Consider the following 22266-nt stretch of genomic DNA (forward strand, 5'->3'; position numbering starts at 1 on the left):
GCAACCACAGGATTTACCGGAAATCAAAGACCAATGAAAAGATAGAACGTGTCCATATGATTGTGGAAGCTGATCCTGACTTGGACTCTGGGGAGTACTGGTGTAAAGCAAAGAGTTCCCAGCAAGAATCGGAACCTAGCTTTGTTGTTCTTAATGTTATACGTAAGTGAGTAGGGACTACCATACAGTACAAGCACTAATCTATCTCTTCCCGAGAAACCCTTCGTAAACCAAGGGATGCCTGTGTTGTATGTGTAAATCTCAGATATCCCTAATTTAATTTGTCTTTTTTTCTTTTAGTTGACAGTTCAAGCCCCACCCTTTTTGCAGCTCATTGGCTCATAGGTTCAAGCCCTGCCCTTCTTGCAGCTCATTAACTCATACATAATATTCGATTATTATTGATGTACCTGTATTGCAAATAAATCCATATAAAACTGTTAAGGATACCCAATTAGCCTATTACTGCCAGCTAAAAAACAACAACAACAACTATAAATACCGATATCTAAAATAGCCAATGATAAAGTGATAGTAGTGTACCCTGCCTGGGTAAGAACTGCACCAAAGAAAAGTAAATTTTTATATTTATTTTTTTCAAATAAATTTTTAATATGCATGACAGGGTAATGGTTCAGTATTGTTACAGGTACACCACCGATTTTCCGGCACTTTTGGTTCCTGAGCCTTGTCGGACCATCCGTTTTGCCAGATTAACAGAGGTCATACTTTTACTTTTTTTACTTTTATCGTCTTCACCATTGATCGGCTCGTGAGCCACTTGGGCGATCGGTTACATCTCTGTTACGCACTGTTGGCAAGTACTGGGCATGCACTAGCTCCTGAATGTACTGTACCTCCTCCAGTGTTGGTCAAGTCTGGTCTTGAAAGAGCTCACACTCGGTGCCGTCAGAACACTTTCTGGCAGATTGTTCCAAGAGTTCACAACTCTCACTCTGAAAAAGTTTGCCCTCACAGTTTTCTGGGCTTGCAGCTTCTTCAATCTTGAGCTGTGACCCCTTGTGGGGCAAGCGTCCGCCAGCCCCAAGTAAGCACACTCAACTGAGTGGTGCCCCTTGAGATGCTTATACTGTACGGTATATAATAATTAAACAATGCACCTCTGACCCACTAGCTATACACCTCCTGGTACAGTATCTTTAAAGCACCATGGCTGCTAAAAACTTAAATTAAACAAATATTAAATGTAAATTAAATGAAATACAGGCTGTATAAATGATGCAGGTTTATTAATTACTTACAAAGAATGTTGCTGTACTGCCGCTCCTAGAGTGGCAATTTGTAGAGTTATACAAATACTGAAGATCACTTTCTGCAAAGAATCTCATTATTTTTTCTCTTTGCTTCTTTATATCATACACAGTTGACGAACCAGTACCCATACTGATCACACACCTGTCGCACCGAAACATCACTGTCAAGTTTTCTCAAGAGTTCCACCTTATCTTGCATTGTTATGGACTGGTGTTTACGATTTACACCACCACTGACACTTGTACTCGCCTTTGAAGCCATAGCTGGGGTTAAATACTGTATGTGCAAAATAAGCTAAGAATCACACAAAATCAAGGGGCTACCACCAGCATCTGCAGAGTAACAAACAAAGTGAGCTCGGTTAACACGGAACGCCATCTGTGGCAGCCCAGTAAACTAATCTGGAGGTTGCGGAAATATTGACCAGATTAAAGGAGGTGTCGGACCATCAGTTCCCGGAAAATCGGTGGTGTACCTGTAAAGAACTTGTTTTTTTTAAAGTACTAGACATATCCAAAATGTATATTTTAGTAAGAACAAAGTCACCTACTGATAATTATTTCCTACTACAACTTACTCTATTAATTCACTAGTTCTTTCATATAGTATACACTACCAACTACTGTGGAGTACTTACAATACTTTCACTACAGTTCTTAATTTTCACACTTGTCTTCTCCCATTCACTGATATTTACGTTTATTACATAATGATGCTTATTGTCTTTTATCAGGCAATGATTCGGTTAATGTCATACTGAATATCAGTCAGCCCAACATCACAATTGACAGCGCCAGTGAGATCACATGGGAGGTTCTCTACCAGGCTTACCCAAAACCCAAATTCCGTTGGTATAAGGAAGGTAAGAATACAACACAGTACAGGCCCCCCCCCCCCCAAGTTCGGGGATTTTTATTTCGCAGTTCTATGTTATTCACAGATGACACCCTGGATGTACCAAAGAATGTCTGTGGGTAGTTTTAAAGTTGCCGGCATTTTCGCGACTGGAACAGGGAGTATTTTCCAATTATTATTTATTTGTATGTGTGTGTGTGTGTGTCTACACAGACACATACGTACACTCTTTTTTCTTTCCTTTTTATATTTGACATTACAAAATTTGGTGTGTAGTAGGGTCAATTTCTTTGTTAAGGATAGAATGTAATTAAGATGAGGATAAGTGAGAAATAGTGAAAGATGATGAAGATACTGTATATTTCAAACATACTGTAGAAACATGTATAGTACAAACAGACATATTGTTTTTTGTCATTCTATAGGTAAAAAGGAGCCGCTTGTTGACACCGGACGTCATGAGGGTGATATGCACTATAAGCTGGATGAGATCCAATCAGAAGGCGCAATGCATCTCATCATTGATCATCCAGTATACAAGGACATTGGACAGTACACCCTCATAGCAGAAGTTGAAAATAAACTTAGTGGGAAAAAAAGTAATGCTTCCGTACAAATGGCCTTCACCATGCCAGGTTAGTGACATTTTTCTTTATTTTTACAACTAGTATAGTAGAGTGTCATAATATAAGTACAGTCAGTCATAATATAAGTAGAGTGTCATAACATAAGTAGTTTGTCATAATAAAGTAGAGTGTCATAATATACGTATAGTCTGTCATAATATAAGTAGTTTGTCATAATTAAGTAGTGTCATAATATAAGTAGAGTCTGTCATAATATAAGTAGTTTGTCATAATTAAGTAGTGTCATAATATAAGTAGAGTCTGTCATAATAAACTAGAGTCTGTCATAATATAAGTAGTTTGTCATAAGAAAGTAGAGTGTCATAACATAAGTAGGGTTTGTCATAATAAAGTAGAGTTTGTCAGAATAAAGTAGAGTTTGTCATAATAAAGTAGAGTTTGTCATAATAAAGTAGAGTTTGTCATAATAAAGTAGGGTTTGTCATAATAAAGTAGGGTTTGTCATAATAAAGTAGGTTTGTCATAATAAAGTAGAGTTTGTCATAATAAAGTAGAGTTTGTCATAATAAAGTAGAGTTTGTCATAATAAAGTAGAGTTTGTCATAATAAAGTAGAGTTTGTCATAATAAAGTAGAGTTTGTCATAATAAAGTAGAGTTTGTCGTCTTGTCATAATAAAGTAGGGTTTAGTTTTGTCATAATAAAGTAGAGGGTTTTATTACAATAAAGTAGGGTTTGTCAGCACAAAAGTAGAGTTTGTCATAATAAAGCTAGAGTTTGTCATAATAAAGTAGGGTTTGTCACAATAAAAGTAGAGTTTTGGTCATAATAAAAGTAGAGTTTGTCATAATAAAGCAGAGTTTGTCATAATAAAGCAGGGTTTATTACAATAAGCAGAGTTTTATCATAATAGCAGAGTTTACTGGCACAAGTAGAGTTTGCTCATAATAAAGTAGGGTTTGTCATAATAAAGCAGGAGTTTGTCATAATAAAGCTCCAGTTTGTCATAATAAAGCAGAGTTTATTTCATAATAAAGTAGAGTTTGTCATAATAAAGTAGAGTTTGTCATAATAAAGCAGAGTTTGTCATAACAAAAGTAGAGTTTGTCATAATAAAGTAGGGTTTAGTCACAATAAAGTAGAGTTTCTTGTCATAATAAAGTAGGGTTTGTCATAATAAAGTAGGGTTTATTTCGCAATAAAGTAGAGTTTTGTCATAATAAAGTAGAGCTTTGTTTAATAAAGTAGAGTTTGTCACAATAAAGTAGAGTTTGTCGTGAATAAAGCAGAGTTTATGGCAATAAAGCAGGAGTTTGTCATAATAAAGTAGAGTTTGGTCATAATAAAGCAGGGTTTGTCATAAAGCAGAGTTTGTCATAATAAAGTAGGGTTTGTCATAATAAAGTAGGGTTTGTCATAATAAAGAGAGTTTGTCATAATAAAGCAGAGAGTTTGTCATAATAAAGTAGAGTTTGTCATGTATTAAAGTAGAGTTTGTCATAATAAAAGTAGAGTTTACGCAAGTAATAAAGTAGAGTTTGTCATAAAAAAGTAGAGTTTGTCACAATAAAGTAGAGTTTGTCATAAAAAAGTAGAGTTTGTCATAATAAAGTAGAGTTTGTCATAATAAAGTAGAGTTTGTCATAATAAAGTAGAGTTTGTCATAATAAAGTAGAGTTTGTCATAATAAAGTAGAGTTTGTCATAATAAAGTAGAGTTTGTCATAATAAAGTAGGGTTTGTCATAATAAAATAGAGTTTGTCATAATAAAGTAGAGTTTGTCATAATAAAGTAGAGTTTGTCAGAATAAAGTAGAGTTTGTCATAATAAAGTAGAGTTTGTCATAATAAAGTAGGGTTTGTCATAATAAAGTAGAGTTTGTCTTAATAAAGTAGAGTTTGTCATAATAAAGTAGAGTTTGTCATAATAAAGTAGAGTTTGTCATAATAAAGTAGAGTTCGTCAGAATATTAGTAGAGTCTGTCCAATATAAACAGTGTGTCTCATAATAGTATAAGCAGAGTCCCTTCTTACATAAGCCAGATGAAGCTAAAATTGGTTGTTACACTGTTTGACCTTAGTACTAACTATTATAACTACAATACAGAAGTATAATACACCTGAGAAATTTTGTTTAAGATGATATACAGTACAGTATACAAAAATCATTACTGTATATAACAATGTATGATTTTATCCTGTCTATGGTGTGTATTAATTTTATTGTAAATTATAAAGAAAATGTTTGGTAGAAATCATACTCTCTTCCTACAGTTAAACCCCAAAATATCAAGTTAAGCTTCTCCGATGGCAAAGAGATGCATAAGAAGGGATATCCATTCAAACTGACCTGTGAGGTAATTGGCTACCCAAAGCCTCAAGTGACTTTGGAGTTCCAGCGATGTTACAACCAAAACAACTGCACAAATTTCTCTCCAGTCAGTAAGGTGAGAAGATTAGGATTAACTTTGTTGGTATTGTAGAAACTTTTTATTTTATTTATTTTTTTTTTTTATTTGATTTGGATCTGATAGTTATGTAAAGAACTTAATCTCCTTAAAATATAATAGATTTGTTAAGAACTAAAATGTATGTACTGTACGATTATAACCACATAGGTGCACACATACACACAACATTACAATCTATACAGAACCATCATTGTTTCAACATTTAAGGTTCTTGGAATACTTTTCTCAACTTTTCTGTTTTATTTTCAACTCATAGGAAAATGAACTTGAGGAAAAAAAACTCACAAACAGCAGCCACAGAGTGACCGAGAAGATGGAATGGCTGGGTCGTGCATATGTTCCAGGATCTTACAGGTGAATAACTGTGCACAGTAGAACTTTTTAATTGGGGATCTGACCAGGGTTAGGATGATACAGGAAAAGAAGATGAGGAGTAAAGTACAGTACAGTCATTTCTGCTACAACGAGTGTTTTGTCAACGCGAATTGATTGTAACGCGATTGATGAATAGGGGAACGCTGTTTGTAAAATGAGAAATTTTGCATACGAATGTTGGCTATAACACAATTCCATCCTCAACGTTTTAAACGTAGCGTGGTGCGGGGTTATGCAATGTTTACAGTTCACGTTCGACATCACATGTTCAACTGATTCGTGTGTTTTGTTTGTTAAGTGTTTTTTGAGAGGTACTCTGTAAATTTTGTTCTCTTTTAGCAAATTTAGCTGTTACCCATAAATACTGTATGAAAAGAATAAGTAAAAATAATGTTTCGCAGTGCAGACTAATAATGGTTTACACCAGTGCTCTCTGTTTACATCACGTGATCAGTTGAATCGCGCGGTTTATGTCGATTGCTCCGTGATTTTCGCTGTTTTCTCCAATTTTGTTGTGTTAGTCATGAATATGGAAAGACAAGGTAAGAAGAATGTTTTCAAGAAAAGTTTTGGTGATCAAATTGCCGGTGGTGAACGTAAAAGAAAGGCTATAACACTATTGCTGGAACAAGCTTGAGTGCTAGCAAATCTGTGAGATCACGGTCAAAGTAACATGCACCTAACCCTATTGCTCCATAAGCCCTGTTATTTTTATTGCGCGAATTTTCACAGTGCAACTATCGCGTTGTAGCAGAAATTACTATATATTTCTGAAATAATTTTTTTTTACATTTTACACACTGGTAATAATTAAGTTACTGTACATTAAAAAAATATATTCTTAAGCAAACTCCACTAATAAATCTTAAATAACTAGCCATTTAAATCCTATCTGTCAACTCTTCTCCATACAGTGTTTTACCAGTTCACTTGGCTCATATCATGCAGGTTGGCTTGGGATGAATTTCTGTAGTTGACTGTAGTGCATTTTTGGTACATCTTCACTGTTTGGTTACAGGTACTACAGGTACAGTACATTGTTTGTATACCTACATGGTCTAGGTACAGTCACCCACAAAATTCTAGTCAATTCTCCTGCTGTTCCATGAACCCCGAGATTAAGACTCTTGAACCAGAAGCATTAGACACTAATGCGTTCTTCTATCCATGAATGCATCAGGTTGTGGTTCAGGAGAGGCGACTGTACATTGTTTGTATACCTGCATGGTCTAGGTACAGCATACACTAACTATGCACTGTAAATAATTCAGTACACTAAAACAACCACAAAAAATACCACAAATGTTGAAAGTTTGAGGAGACTTTTTACCTTCACCCTGATGCTACAATGAAAAGTCTCCACCTACGCACCTCTGCTCTCCCTGCTGAATTCTTTTTGTTCACAACTGTACATTATCTATGTATGTATACTGTACCTGCATTGTTGATAAAAATGCTGAGCTGTATACTTTTTTACTTTTACTTTTATCCTCTTCGCCACTGATCGGTTCATTAACCGCTTGGGCGGTCGGTCACATCTCTGTTATGCACTGTTGGCAAGTACTGGGCATGCACCACCTCCTGAACATATCTGAGCCTGCTCCAGAGTTGGTCAACTCTCGTCTTGAAACAGCTCACACTTGGTGCTGGCACAACATTCTCTGGCAGGTTGTTTCAAGAGTTCACAATTCTCACTCTGAAAAAGCTCACCCTCACAGTTTTCTGAACTTGCGGCTTCTTCAACCTTGAGCTGTGACCCCTTGTGGGGCGGGCATCTGCCAGCTCCAGGTAAGGACACTTGACTGAGTAGTGCCCTCAATTAGGTCTCCCCTTGCCCATCTGTAGTACAGTATAAGCTAGGCAGTTGCAGGTACTCTAATCTCTCTGGATAGCTGAGGTGCCGAAGTGCAGGTACCAGTCTGGTGGCCCTCCTTTGGACATTCTCAATCAACTGACAGTCCCTAGCATATCTCTGGGACCAGACTGGATGACAGTACTCCAGGAGGGGAAGCACTTCACTCTTGAAGATCTTTGCGAAGGACTGACCATCTAGATATCTGAACAACCTTCCTATAAGACGTAATAATTTAGTTGCTTGGTTCAACTTTTCACAATGGCCTGAGAACTTCGGTTCATTGTCAACATATATGCACCAAGGTCCTTTTCACATTCAGTCTCTATTAATGCAGTTTCTTTGTCCCGTTGGGACATATGATATGCCTCTTTACTGTTAGTACGACCCAGGTGCATCCTCTTACACTTCGTGACATTGAATCTTTGCAGCCATTTCTTCGACCATTCTTGAAGTTCACAGAAATCTTTCAGTATCATCATTTTGGTCATCCTACGATTTTTAGGATTTTAAGTTTTTGAATCGGTAGTTTAGACAATTCAAATACACTTTTCTTTTATAGCATTTCTTCCGCTCGTGATTACTTTCAGTAATTTATCCTTATAAATTATTGGAAAAATCTTCGTATTTTATTACTTTTTTTACTTTTATCCTCTTCGCCACTGATCGGCTTGTTAGCCGCTTGGGCGATCGGTCACGTCTCTTTTCATTTATATTCTTCACCAAAAGATCGGCTCGCTAGCCGCCCGGGCAATCGGTCACGTCTCGGTCACGCACTGTTGGCAAATACTGGGCATGCACCGGCTCCTGAATGTACCTGAACCCGCTCCAGTGTTGGTCAAGTCTTCTCTTGAAAGAGCTCACACTCGGTGCCGTCACAACACTCTCTGGTAGATTGTTCCAAGAGTTTACAACCCTCACTCCGAAAAGTTTGCCCTCACGGTTTTCTGGACTTGCGGCTTCTTCAATCTTGAGCTGTGACCCCTTGTGGGGCGAGCGTCCGCCAGCTCCAAGTAAGGACACTCAACTGAGTAGTGCCCCCTGAGATGCTTATACACCTCAACTAGGTCCCCCCTTGCCCGTCTGTAGTATAAGCTAGGCAAGTTCAGGCGCTCCAATCTCTCAGGGTAGCTGAGGTGCCGAAGTGCAGGCACCAGTTTGGTGGCCCTCCTTTGAACATTTTCAACCAACTGACAGTCCCTAGCATATCTCGGGGACCAGATGGGGTGACAGTACTCCAGATGGGGAAGCACTTCACTCCTGAAGATCGTCACGAGGGACGGACCGTCTAGATATCTGAACGACCTTCTTATAAGACCCAATAATTTATTTGCCTGATTTACCTTCTTCTCACAATGGCCCGAGAACTTCAGCTCATTGTCAACATACACACCTAGGTCCTTCTCACACACAGTCTCAACTAGTGCATTTTCTTCATCCCGTTGGGACATATGATACGCCTCCTTACCGTTGGTACGCCCCAGGTGCATCCTCTTACACTTCGTGACATTGAATCTCAGCAGCCATTTCTTCGACCATTCCTGGAGCCCACAGAGGTCCTTCTGCAGCTCTTCACAGTCCGCTTGGTTCTTAATTTCCCGAAATAACTTGCCATCATTGGCAAACATTTGTATGGAGGAGTGTACAACGTCAGGCATGTCATTTATGAAACAAACAAACAACAGCGGGCCCAATACACTACCCTGCGGTACCCCACTTGTTACAGGTACAGATGACGATTTCGTGCCATTAATCACCACACACTGCTTGCGGTCATGTAGAAAGTCTTCTATCCACGCTAGGACATTTCCCCGAATTCCGTACCCTTCCAGTTTGATTTTCAGCCTTTCGTGGGGTACACTGTCGAAAGCCTTGGCAAAATCTAGGTAAATATTGTCGATATTACCACCCCGTTCTAGAATATGGGTCCAAATATCCAATACCTTGAGCAATTGTGTTAAGCAAGAGCGCCCCGGCATAAAACCGTGTTGGCAATCTTTTACAAGGTTGTTTCGTAGTAGATGTTCCATCGCGGCATCTCTGATAATACTCTCAAGTACTTTACATATTATGCTGGTCAGGCTCACCGGTCTATAGTTGTTCGTGGAGTGACTATCGCCCTTCTTGAAGATAGGACTCACATAAGCCACTTTCCATTCACTGGGGACCATTTGTTCATCCAGGCATTTACAAAACAGAATCTTCAGGGGCTCTGCAAGCTCGTTGCACAGCTCTCTTAGCACTCTAGGATGCACCATGTCAGGTCCAGGACTCTTATGGACCTTTAGCCTGGACAGTTTATTTCTAATACCCTCTTCTGTGAACACAATGTGGGTCAGTGCTGTGTCGAACCGTCTGTCCTCAAACGCAGGAAGGTTAGTTGCATCCTCTCTTGTGAACACTGAGGAAAAGAAGCTGTTCAATGCCTCAGCTTTATCCTGGTCAGAATCTGCGTAACTACCATCTTCAAGCCTCAGGTCTGATACTCCTACTCGCGTTTTCAATTTCGACTTTGCATAGCGGTAAAACGCCTTTTGGTTTGACTTGACCTCGTGTGCAACCAGCCTCTGGAACTCCTTTTCAGCCCTCCTACACTCTATCTTTGCTTGGTTTCTGGCTCTTGCATACATCCTCCTGTCTTGCTCATCGTTTGACCCAACCCACGTCTTGAATTTCTGGGTTTTCTTCTTAATTTTGTCGACCGCCGCATGGTTCATGTGTAGGAATCCCCTCGTATTCTTAGAAGCACTGGGTTTGGTCTTGGGTATATATTTATCGATCAAATGGGTCATTTTACTAGTTATGATATTCAGCGTAGTGTCTGCGTTCTTGTACCTTAATAAGTCAGGCCAGTTGATACCCCTCATCTCTTCCCTCATCCCATTGTAATTTCCCTTGTAATATTTGCACCTTGGCCTGGCCTTATCTTGAACTAGGTAACAGTTAAATCTGAATGACAACACTGTATGGTGACTGGTGCCAACTGGGGCAAGGTGTTCCAGTTTGGCCACCATACCCTCCTCGTTTGTTATGATGAGGTCAAGTGGCTTGGGTGTTTGCTCCCCTCTGTAATGTGTCGGGTCTCTCACATGTTGGAACAGAAAATTATCTCTCAGAGTTTCTACAAAAAGAGTAGCAGGGTTATTCAAGTCATTCGGGGTGGACTCGTTTCTCCAGTCGATGTCGCCATAGTTAAAGTCCCCCATGATAAGGAGGTGGCTAGGGTTGAGCATCGCCGCATTGTTTATTAAGGTTCTTAAGTTCCTTTGATTTAGTGGGCCACAGTTTGGGGATCTGTAGATACACCCGACGATAAGTAAGTCCCCTCCCTTTAATTTAATTTTACACCACTTGGACTCTTCAAAAACATCCTCTCCCTGTACCCTCGCCTGGCTGGCTCTAAGGTCTTGCCTAGCGTAGATAACCACACCCCTCCTGCAGGATTCTTGAGTTAGGTTCGTAAATGAGTCATATCCAGCAATACTGAACTCACATTCCTCTGGGTCAATTCTCCTGTTCTTGTACAACAGTTCTACAACTCCTACAATATCTGGTTGGTGTACTCTTAGTAGTGTTTCAAACTCCTCTCTCTTATCAAGGAACGTGTCAGTATTAGTGTACATGACATTCAAGCCAGAATTTGTTCTCGGTAACGTCTCTGCTCTTAGTAATAAACCCGCTCCCCCACATTCTCAGAAGCTGCAGCATTTGCTAAGTACACTGTATTTTGCAGGGTGTGGTTAGAAATGTCATTGTTTACACGGCGCTCGTTCCCTCCTGTCCGGTAGGCTGAGCTGGTGCCGCCTCCCGGGTGGGGGGTTGAGTGGGTGGAGGGTGCACTGCTGCCCCCCCTGGCCGGGGGCACCAATTAAAATTAATTGTGGTTTACTTTCAAGTATTTTTTGCCCAATCAGATTCGATTGTGATTTTGGGTCTCATATTTCGAAATTCAAATTCATTTCCGACCACATAAGTCTGCTATGGGTGTCACTTCAATTATATGGAGTTAATTGTGAATTTGGGGAGATAAAACAAAAAACAAGCTATATCATTTTTTAGATCTAATGGTGTTCTCCTGACCTCAGTAAAGTGTTCTAAGTGTAATAAGAAGTGTAAATATTGTCAAGACCAACATAGTTGGCATGAACCAGGACAATAAGGTAAGAAATAAGTGATTCCATCATATGGTGACAGTTAGGGTAGGTTAGGTCAGGTCAGGTTAAGTTAAGTTAGGGTAGGTTTATATGTTTTTCTAGTGTTTTTTGGTGTATTATGTATTGGTTTGGCCATGATTTTTGTCGGAAAACGTCCCACCCAAAATCTCCGATTACTAAACAGGTAATTTTCGACGGAAATCAATCAAAACACAAAAAATACACGAGAAAAACATAGTTTTGACTTTCTAAGAGTTGTTTGCACTAATGCAAATTTACCCTCGTTTAACAGACCCTCGAATAACTGACCCATGCTATAACCAACCCACAAATTTCCACAAATTGTTCTTACCTACAGTTGTAGGCTGCAAACCAACAGCTCTTGCTGTCCACAGCTCTGTCCTTCTTCAAATCTCTTTACCACATCTAATTTAACTTCTACCCGGTAAAGTAATACTTGTCCTCTTCTTTCTGTGACCACAACTAATATTAGTGTATAATGCACGTTTAACATCCATTGTTCTAGGGCTCATATAAATTTATAATTGGATTTTAAGTGAATGTTGGTAGAGCATCAACCAACCACCGAACATTAACAAATATGACGCTCACGAGGGCCGACGTCAATGATACCTCACTCTCACTGCCGACTCTACCCTGACTTATATTAACAATTACGCTACAGTAAATACAATTGAAGCTTTCAACATCAGTCACAACGGATCTTAAATGCTTCATCTGCAATCACACATCTCTAAGTTGACGCAAAGCAAGGGTGTTCTCTTATCAATTCAAATGCATGAACACCCTGTGCAGAATTTAGGTACACCCTGTATACTGTACTTGAGTTTCTCCGGTAATATGACATTGAAAACAGAGGACTCAGATCTCCTGACGTGGTTAGAGAACGACTGTTTCAACTGGGAGACTCAAAAGGTTTACAGGTTTTGTGGGCGTGGAGCGTAATTTGAATTATTAGGTTTTAACAGACTATCCATGTCATTATGACCATGACATTGACAACGAGCTTTGCTGAGGTGTTAAATGTGAAACAGATGGCCCACGCCTCGGGCTGACTAGCTCGACTAGTCTCGATCGATCCAGTGAGCTATCAAGTCAGGGAGCTAATAGATCCTACATTAGACCCAAAAAACGTAAGTTTTTATATGGTTTTACACCCTACTCTACTCAAATATACTATATGAAGTTAACAGTGAAGGAACGTACGAGTGAATTAATTATCTCATACGTAACATATGTAATTTGTACTCTGCAGGTTTTGACCGAATAAAGAACAATCGAGTCCTACGTGCAAGGGTCTCATTATCCCACCATCACTCATTGAGCGGTTACACTATCTATCTACCTATACTGTACTATATTGGTAATAGGTTAGGGCAGGTTAAGAATAAAGATTACCAGATTATTGTATAATGCACTGTAAGTTAGATACTGTACTGTAGATAGATGAATAGATATACTGTATACAAATGTAGATAGTACAGTACAGTACATATAAGGTTATTAACAGTAATTTAATCTACTGACATTAATAGTTGTATGCTATGCCCTGGTCTCTGACAGGTGTGTTGCCACTAATGAACACGGTACAGTGTCCTCAGATCCTCTCAAGTTTCTAGTGACTGGTGAGTCCAACCATCTTTTTCATGTTTTTATTTTTTTATTATTACTATTATTGTTTTTAAGCAACTTTAAATCATTTTTTTTATTTATAAGGCAGGTATTTGTATTTATGTTACTGTACTTTATTTTTTAAGTTATTATAGATATCTTTCATCTTTGTGAAGATTACTTTCTGATAAAACTTCCTGAATGAAGAGTTTATTTATCACCTCACGTATCAGTACCATGTATGGGCCCAACATTGTGTAATGTCTTGGATTCACAGGTTCATGAGTCTCAGGGATCATGGTTGGGATGGAGGACTGACAACATTTTTCCATGACTACATTGTAGTATACCTGCTCTCAACTGTATACTGTACCTACATACAGTACATCCTAAACCAATTGTAAACTTGCATGATGACTTTACTGAATATATATATATACTGTATATATATATATATATATATATATATATATATATATATATATATATATATATATATATATATATATATATATATCTTGATAAAATTACACGGAAAAAGAAAACAACGGAGCACCTTAGCTTTCGTCTTTATTCAAGACATCTTCAGAGGCAACTGAAATATATATATATATATATATATATATATATATATATATATATATATATATATATATATATATATATATATATATATATATATATATATATATATATATATACAGATTGTACTTAACACGGTCAATTGAACCCAGAGGTCGCGTTAAGTGAACAACAGAACATATGGGATTAATTCCAATAGAAACCGGCCCGACCCCCAAACTCCACTTTTTGAAGGCACATACCTATGTTGTAGTAAAAATAACATCTTAATTTTATGATGGTACATGCACACAATTAATACTTAAGAGAAATAGAGAAATACAGTCGCCAAGTTAATGTCCATTCAAATAATGGACTCAACTCCCTCCCCCTCTCACACTACACTGCCGGCTCTTCCCTCTCAGAGAAATTTTTGGGGGAAAACCACTAAATTTTAATAAATAATACCTCAAACTAAAGTTAGGATAATACAATTGACATTGCTGGATTCCTTGTAAGACCAGGAATATTTTGAATATAAATGTCATATATTTTGCACAAAAGATAACATAGTTACCTAGAGAAAAAATTTTATCTAAAATTTGTATGTTTAATGCAAAATATATGATGTTTATATTCAAAATGATCACCAAATTATAAGAATTCCAGCAATGTAAATTATATTCTGACCGGGTAATTTGTATGAATTTTATGAGCTAAAACAAATATCTTCAGTTAATAAAAAAAAAAATAATCTTCAGGACACTATCTGTCAATCAAAGTACCCCACCTTGCCTCCCCCCCTCTTCCAACCGCGCGGTCAGTCCCAACCCTCCCCCCCACCCCCCACCAATCCTCCCTTCCAGGGTTTTTAACATTTAGTATTAAATAATACCTCAGATTAAAGTTAGGATAATATAATTGACATTGCTGGATTCCTTGTAAGACCAGGAATATTTTGAATATAAATGTCATATATTTTGCACAAAAGATAACATAGTTAATTTGAGAAAAATTTTTATCTAAAATTTGTATGTCTAATGCAAAATATATGATGTTTATATTCAAAATGATCATCAAATTATAAGAATTCCAGCAATGTAAATTATATTCAGACCGGGTAATTTGTATGAATTTTATGAGCTAAAACAAATATCTTCAGTTAATAAAAAAAAATAATAATTCTTCACGGGGTAACAGATGGTCGGTCGGTCCCTCCCTCCCCCCCCCCCCCACCAACCGTCCCAAGGAGATGTGTGGGATAACCACTAAATTTTAATAAATAATACCTCAAACTAAAGTTAGGATAATATAATTGACATTGCTGGATTCCTTGTAAGACCAGGAATATTTTGAATATAAATGTCATATATTTTGCACAAAAGATAACATAGTTAATTGAGAAAAATTTTTATCTAAAATTTGTATGTCTAATGCAAAATATATGATGTTTATATTCAAAATGATCACCAAATTATAAGAATTCCAGCAATGTAAATTATATTCTGGCCGGGTAATTTGTATGAATTTTATGAGCTAAAACAGGCAGTCAGGCAGGGTGGCGCAAATCTAAAAATAGCGTCTCGAGCCGGACACTCACCGCGTATATGTGGAAAAAATCCGTGTTAAGTGAAAGTTCAGCTCTGGCGAGGCACCGCGTATATGATAAAACGCGTTAAGTGAAACCGCGTTAGGCGGGGTAATACTGTATATATATATATATATGTTATGTCTATCTAACAGAGAGTGATGATGTCAACTCTAAGGTGTCACTGGAAGTCATGGTAAATGGAGAAAAGAAAGCTGGAAAGAACGAGGTGGTGGTGCTGGAGGGGGACCACTTGACCTTCCGGTGTCTGGCCAACAAGTTCCTCATCAGCAGGCTTTTGAAATGGAAGTTGAATGACAAGCCGCTGAATGAGAGTCGGTGGCATAGCAACAGTAAGTTTTTTTTTATTTTAAATATATAACTGGTAAATTTTATTGTGTTTAATCAGTCCCTACACTGTTTTTTTTATTTATTTTTTTAAACAGGGTATACAGGTATATAATTTTACCTCTTCCGGGTATTAGCATACGAGCCGTTCAATCAGTTAGTCTCTTCTATGTTGCTCTGTTATGACCTTTATTTTCCAGTGTAAGTACAGGAGGAAATTGTAGTACCCGTACAGTACCTGGAGATAACTTGCCCTGTTTGGTAGTTTCACACTATATAACAAACATCCTTCTCACTTCTGTCAGAGGCTAGTGTTTTAACCCAGGACCCATTATTCTTTTTTTATGCATGTTATAGCTGTGTACCGCCAACAGCCCAGTGATCGTATCTAGTACAAGTAGTTTCATATTGATTTGCCTCGTCATAATGTTATGGTGAATGAATACAGTATATACTATACTGTTTGAAAAAACTTAAGTGAAGAGGCTTTTTCTCATTTATTGTTTATTTAGAGAAAATATATAACCACTTGGTAATTCTGTGGTTGTTTTCTTTTAGCTTTGGAGAGAAATGTGAAGTTGTACAGTATAGCTAACATTCATATTTTTATAATTTCAGATAAACTTTTTTGTAATTTGTGAACTCTAACTTAAATGATATTAAAACTACTTGTACAAAAGTTTCAGAGAATGCCTCAGAATTTTCTTACATCTCCAAGTTCACTATTGAGAATGTGACGATGGAGAAAAACAATTTGGAGTTAGTTTGCATGACCGGAGATAACTCCACTCTGGAAGCCGTCCGCAGTATCCAGATTAATCGTTAGTGACAATTTAGTTTTCTCTTTATGTTTTACCATTTTATTGCTTTATAATAAATTATTTATTAATGATATAGTGTACATTAGTACTTAGATTATAAATGTAATAATCTCTTTGAAGTAATATTTAATGATCCTGCTTCATCCATCCTGGCCCAATAAAATACTTTAACCTTCCATTTTTCAAAATTCAAAATTTATTGCTTTGGACATACAGTACTGTTCAAACATTTTAATGACTGTTTTTATTCTTTATGATAAATGTTATTCCTCAGCAATGGAGAAGCCTAAGTGGAAGAACCCCATAGGTTCACCATTGAAAGATGTCAACCTCAAGGAGATGGGCAACCTTACCCTTGACTGTAGTGCTGATGGCGCCCCTGCCCCAGTGGTCACTTGGTACAAGGTAAACAACCAACGCAGATATAGCAATGCACAATAATTGTTATACCATCCATATTTATATGTACTGTATAGAGTGAGACCTTTATTTAATGGGCTACTGTACTGTATATGGGAAAGTGCAGTCTATTAGATGTGAACCTCCATAAAACAGATTACATAGGTGAGTGCAGTCCATTATAATGAACTTCTCTCTCCAATAATCCGTTAGATGGGGGTTCCACATCTAATGAACCCTTGTTTAATGGACTTTCATCTCTAAATAGTCCATTAGATGGGGGTTTCTCATCTAAAGAACCCTCAATATAATGAAGTTTCTTATTCATGGATTGTAGTCTGTTAAATAGAGGTTTCACTGTGTAGGTAACTAAAAAACTCTGATACAGGTTGTACCTCTCTAGTCCGGCAACCTCGGGACCTGACCGGGGCCGGACCATGGAAATTCACCCTTTTCCTGGATAGATAGTGACTTGTGCTTATGCTTGGAAGCACTAGCACCACTTTCTATGCATCATGGTATCTTTGAAGACATATTGAAGGGTTAAATGTCGTATAGTAGCTTCTCAAATTTCGCGAGTTTTTAATTCTTAATGTATTTTATTGGAACACACAAAAAATAAATAAATAAAAATTTTGAAGGCGGAAACTTGAATTTCGAAGGGTTTGAACGGCCTGCCAATGTGCAGACGACGTGCATAATCGTGTAAACAGCGTTATTTCTCTTATGTACAAAAGATTCATTATTGTTTATTACTGAATGTCTTTTTTATTGAATTAATGTTTATGAGTGCATAATGAGCAATACAATTCATTAATAATACGTAGAATATTAAAACACATGAGGAAATGAGACAGCATTGTTTTCGTTGATTACAAAACCAGTGACTGACTGGTTCTACATATAAAACTGAAGAAAATAAGACCTTGGTTGTAGCTGTAGTAAAACTAATATGGTTGTTTTAAGTAATGTTATTTAATGTTAATAAATGGAACAATAGAAGTAGCTAATGATAATGGTAAAGAAAAAAGAGAGATCGCGTATGTAAGTGCGCATGTGCACACGTGAAAACATATCGTCATTATTTTACATAAGAATATGAAAGCAACACTTATTTACTGTTCATATATATTTTAATTAATGTTTCTGAATTTGTTTTTATTGAATTAATGTTTGTGTGCAAAATTAACAATACAATTTATTAATAATACGTGGAATATTAGAGGAGACGAGACGGCTGCCGGCATTGTTTATGTTAAAGCTTACAAAACCAGTGACTGATTGGTTCTACATATAAAACTGAAGAAAATAAGACCCTGATTTTAGCTGTAGTAAAATTAATGTAAAAAAAATTAATATGGTTGTTTGAAGTACCTGTAATGTTATTTAATGCTAATAAATGGAACAATATAAGTAGCTAACCATTAATGGTAAAAAGAAAAAGTGAGACTGCGCGTATGTAAGTGCGCACATGTGAAAACATATCGTCATTACTCTACATAAGAATATGAAAGCAACACTTATTTACTGCTCATATATATTGAAGGGTTAAATGTTGTACTCTGTATAGACAAGCAGAGAGAGAGAGAGAGAGAGAGAGAGAGCAGCCGAACTGACGGATGTAAACAAACCTTAATTTCCCGCGGCTTTGTTTTTTTTTAAGGGGATTAGCCCACCCGGGCATAGGTCACTGACCCACATTGGGGCCTGAGGAGCAAAAATTTAATACTCCTGTAATAATAATAATAATAATTCAGATAAGTTAAAAAAAAAAAAGGAAAAACAAAAAACAAAAAAGCTTCCTATCTGCATCACTGCATGGACAAATCCAAAATCGCTCGACCACAGACGCTGGACCAGAGAGGCACAACCTGTATATATATATATATATATATATATATATATATATATATATATATATATATATATATATATATATATATATATATATATATATATATATATATATATATATATATATATATATATATATATATATATATAACTTCTGAAGATGTCTTTGAATAAAGACTTAAAGTTAAGGCAATTCTCATATTTCCATTTTCCCGTAGATTTTATATATATATATATATATATATATATATATATATATATATATATATATATATATATATATATATATATATATATATATATATATATATATATATATATATATACAGTGGTCCCTCAGTTAACGAACACAATTCATTCCAGAAGGTCGTTCGTTAACTGAATCCATTGTTTCAATGGGATAATGGGTAATTGGTTCCAGCTCACCGAAAAGTACATACAAAGTATAAAAAAATGCAATAAAGTATACTTACTTTGAGGTGTGTATGTAGAAGGCTCCTGGTTGATGATGATGTTGGGAATTAGAAGTAGGGTGGAGGAGAAGAGAAGGAAATGGGGATGGAGGAGAGATCACCTTTCAGGGGACCCATGCTTAATGCCTCATTTCACCAATAAAATTTTAAGTTCACTAGGTGTAATTCAAGATTATTTTCTTTAAATCAACACTGCACTATATATTATCAATATGTTAACTAAAGTTCAGAATGACCAATAATTTCAATGAAAAATGCAAAAATATTCAAGACACCAACAAAATAGGTGTTCTTTCCACAGAAAACAAAGCCAGACTGACAACTGGTGGCTGACCCATGCATCTGATGGGTGCACAACTAACTAGTTCCCTGTACTACATATATTATCAATAAGTTAAATAAATGTTAAAATGACTAACAATTTTAACAGAAAACATGCATAAATATTATAAAGCACAACTTTATTGATATTTACTCCATTGGAAGCAAATATAAACATAGAACAGATTACTGAATTGGTTGAGTACCCCATCAGCTGATGTTCAAAACATATATATATATATATATATATATATATATATATATATATATATATATATATATATATATATATATATATATATATATATATTATTTATATAGTATATATATATATATATATATATATATATATATATATATATATATATATATATATATATATATATATATATATATATATATTATTTATTTTTTCAGGATGGTAAAAGTTGGTGAAGACACAAAAAGCACAGACACATTATAAGCAATAAGATAGTGTTTAACTATCTCTAAGACCACTGATTCTGGGAAGAGGCGTGAGGTGAGTCTAACATTGAGTATGAGTCATGTAAGTCTCAGTATGAAACGTGTGAAGTGTCTAACTGTATGAAGTGTGAGTCATTTGAAGAATGAATCTCAGTGTGTACAGGATTTTTTTTTTACTGTACTGCATGGCTTGGCCTGTACTCTTCTTGGGAGAGCGAGGGGGTTGCAAATCTTTACAGACAAGTGGTGGCTGTGGTTGGTGTGGAGAGTGGCTGTTTGGTTGAAAGCTAAGCAAGTGATAGGTGCATACCTGCATTGTCTATATACATGCTGAACTGTATACCTGCATTGTCTATATACATGCTGAAATGTATACCTGCATTGTTTATATACATGCTGAACTGTATACCTGCACTGTCTATATACATGCTGAACTGTATACCTGCATTGTCTATATACATGTTGGACTATATACTGTATATTTCATTGTATTGTACATGATGAACTATATACGCATTGTCTATATACATGTTGGACTATATACTGTATATTTCATTGTATTGTACATGATAAACTATATACATGCACATTGTCTATATACATGTTGGACTATATACTGTATATTTCATTGTATTGTACATGATGAACTATATACATGGCTTGTCTATATACATGTTGAAAGCTAAGCAAGTGATAGGTGCATACCTGCATTGTCTATATATTGTACATGATAAACTGTATACCTATGTTTTCTGTATACATGCTGAACTAAAAAGATGCATGGTCTATATGCATGCTGAACTATATACATGCTGGACTATATACATGCATTGTCTATATACATGTTGGACTATATACTTGCATTGTCTATATATACACACACACACACTCCAAAAAAAGTATCTTTATGGAGGGGTTCAATGAATTTCAAATTGAACACTGCGACTCCTGCTGTCTTGGAAGGAGTGTCAATAACCTTCGTCCCTTGTTTTCTTATTGTCTCACACAAAATCGCAAAGATAATTTTAGGAGCGAATGTTCATGCTAAAACAGTTATAAACTTGTATGATGATTTACTTTATAAATTAATAATATTTATCTATACCTGTATTTCTTTTAAGATTTGTAACAAAATGTTTTTATACAATACAGTTTTTTATATTTTTGTCTTAAGACTTATGTACTGTATGTTGTATATAAGTAATTTATTTGTGATAATACAGGTTAAGAACAGAGCAGGAACCAAGACAGCCGAATGTTACGTGGGGGTTACTGATCCAGATGATGTGATTGACCAAAATATCCTGATCATTGTGGGTGTACTCAGCTTCATCCTGCTGGTCATCAGTGCCGTCTTCTGCCGCAAGATCTACCAGGACCGGGTGAGTAACTGTACAGGCATTATCTCACCCATTGTACAACTTTACTATCCTCAGTAATATTATAGGTAGAACACAATGCACTTGTGGAAGCCTACTAAGTTATAATGTTTAAAATGGGTCGTTTGATTTATGAGCACCCTATTTATACAAAATTAAGACATCACGTGAATATTATTGACTAAAATTAATTTAGATAAAGAAAGATATAAGACACTATATACTGTGATGGGTGGGAGGTGAACACAGGAAAGAGCTAAGTTTCTTCATTCCTTCTAAGGCTTCAAGCTACACAGAACCCATTTCCTCTCTGAAGATGGGTTCTGTGTAGCCTGAAACATTAAGAGGAATAAAGAAACTTAGCTCTTTTCTGTGTTCACCTCCCACCCATCAATTCCACTTGTCGTCATGGATCAATCACTATATACTGTACTGCATCACACAGAAACATACACTGGACCTCCGGCTAAAGGAGCAAAAGTTGTTTAATGATGGCGACCCAGACAGACTTAACCCTGAGATCGGTCTAGACCAACAGGCGGAGCTCCTTCCTTACAACACCAAGTATGAAGTGCCACGGGACTCTATCATCTTTGGTGAGATAAAGTATTATGTTATACAGTAAATCCTCTCAATAATGCTATAGATCCAATAAACCCTCTCAATAATGCTATAGATCCAATAAACCCTCTCAATAATGCTATAGATCCAATAAACCCTCTCAATAATGCTATAGATCCAATAAACCCTCTCAATAATGTTATAGATCCAGTAAACCCTCTCAATAATGCTATACGGTAGATCCAGTAAACCCTCTCAATAACAGATTTCTCAAAGTAATAGATACAGTAGACCCTC

General features: G+C 36.4%; 1 protein-coding gene across 1 annotated transcript in view; it reads left to right on the forward strand.

Annotated features, from left to right (window-relative positions):
* Window positions 1–22266, forward strand: part of LOC121856587 (vascular endothelial growth factor receptor 1-like) — a 70199-nt gene that overhangs the window by 41888 nt on the left and 6045 nt on the right. Inside the window, exons 9-19 of the mRNA XM_042352215.1 lie at window positions 1–162; window positions 2009–2137; window positions 2556–2765; window positions 4990–5162; window positions 5443–5540; window positions 13152–13213; window positions 15504–15701; window positions 16377–16517; window positions 16792–16955; window positions 21253–21411; window positions 21854–22004. The exon at window positions 1–162 is cut by the window's left edge and continues 4 nt beyond it. Of these exons, the coding sequence (XP_042208149.1) occupies window positions 1–162; window positions 2009–2137; window positions 2556–2765; window positions 4990–5162; window positions 5443–5540; window positions 13152–13213; window positions 15504–15701; window positions 16377–16517; window positions 16792–16955; window positions 21253–21411; window positions 21854–22004 (1647 nt within the window). The remainder of the gene's footprint in view (window positions 163–2008; window positions 2138–2555; window positions 2766–4989; window positions 5163–5442; window positions 5541–13151; window positions 13214–15503; window positions 15702–16376; window positions 16518–16791; window positions 16956–21252; window positions 21412–21853; window positions 22005–22266) is intronic.

Source organism: Homarus americanus, unplaced genomic scaffold (assembly GCF_018991925.1).
Source record: "Homarus americanus isolate GMGI-L3 unplaced genomic scaffold, GMGI_Hamer_2.0 scaffold26591, whole genome shotgun sequence".
In the NCBI taxonomy this organism is placed as follows: domain Eukaryota; kingdom Metazoa; phylum Arthropoda; class Malacostraca; order Decapoda; family Nephropidae; genus Homarus; species Homarus americanus.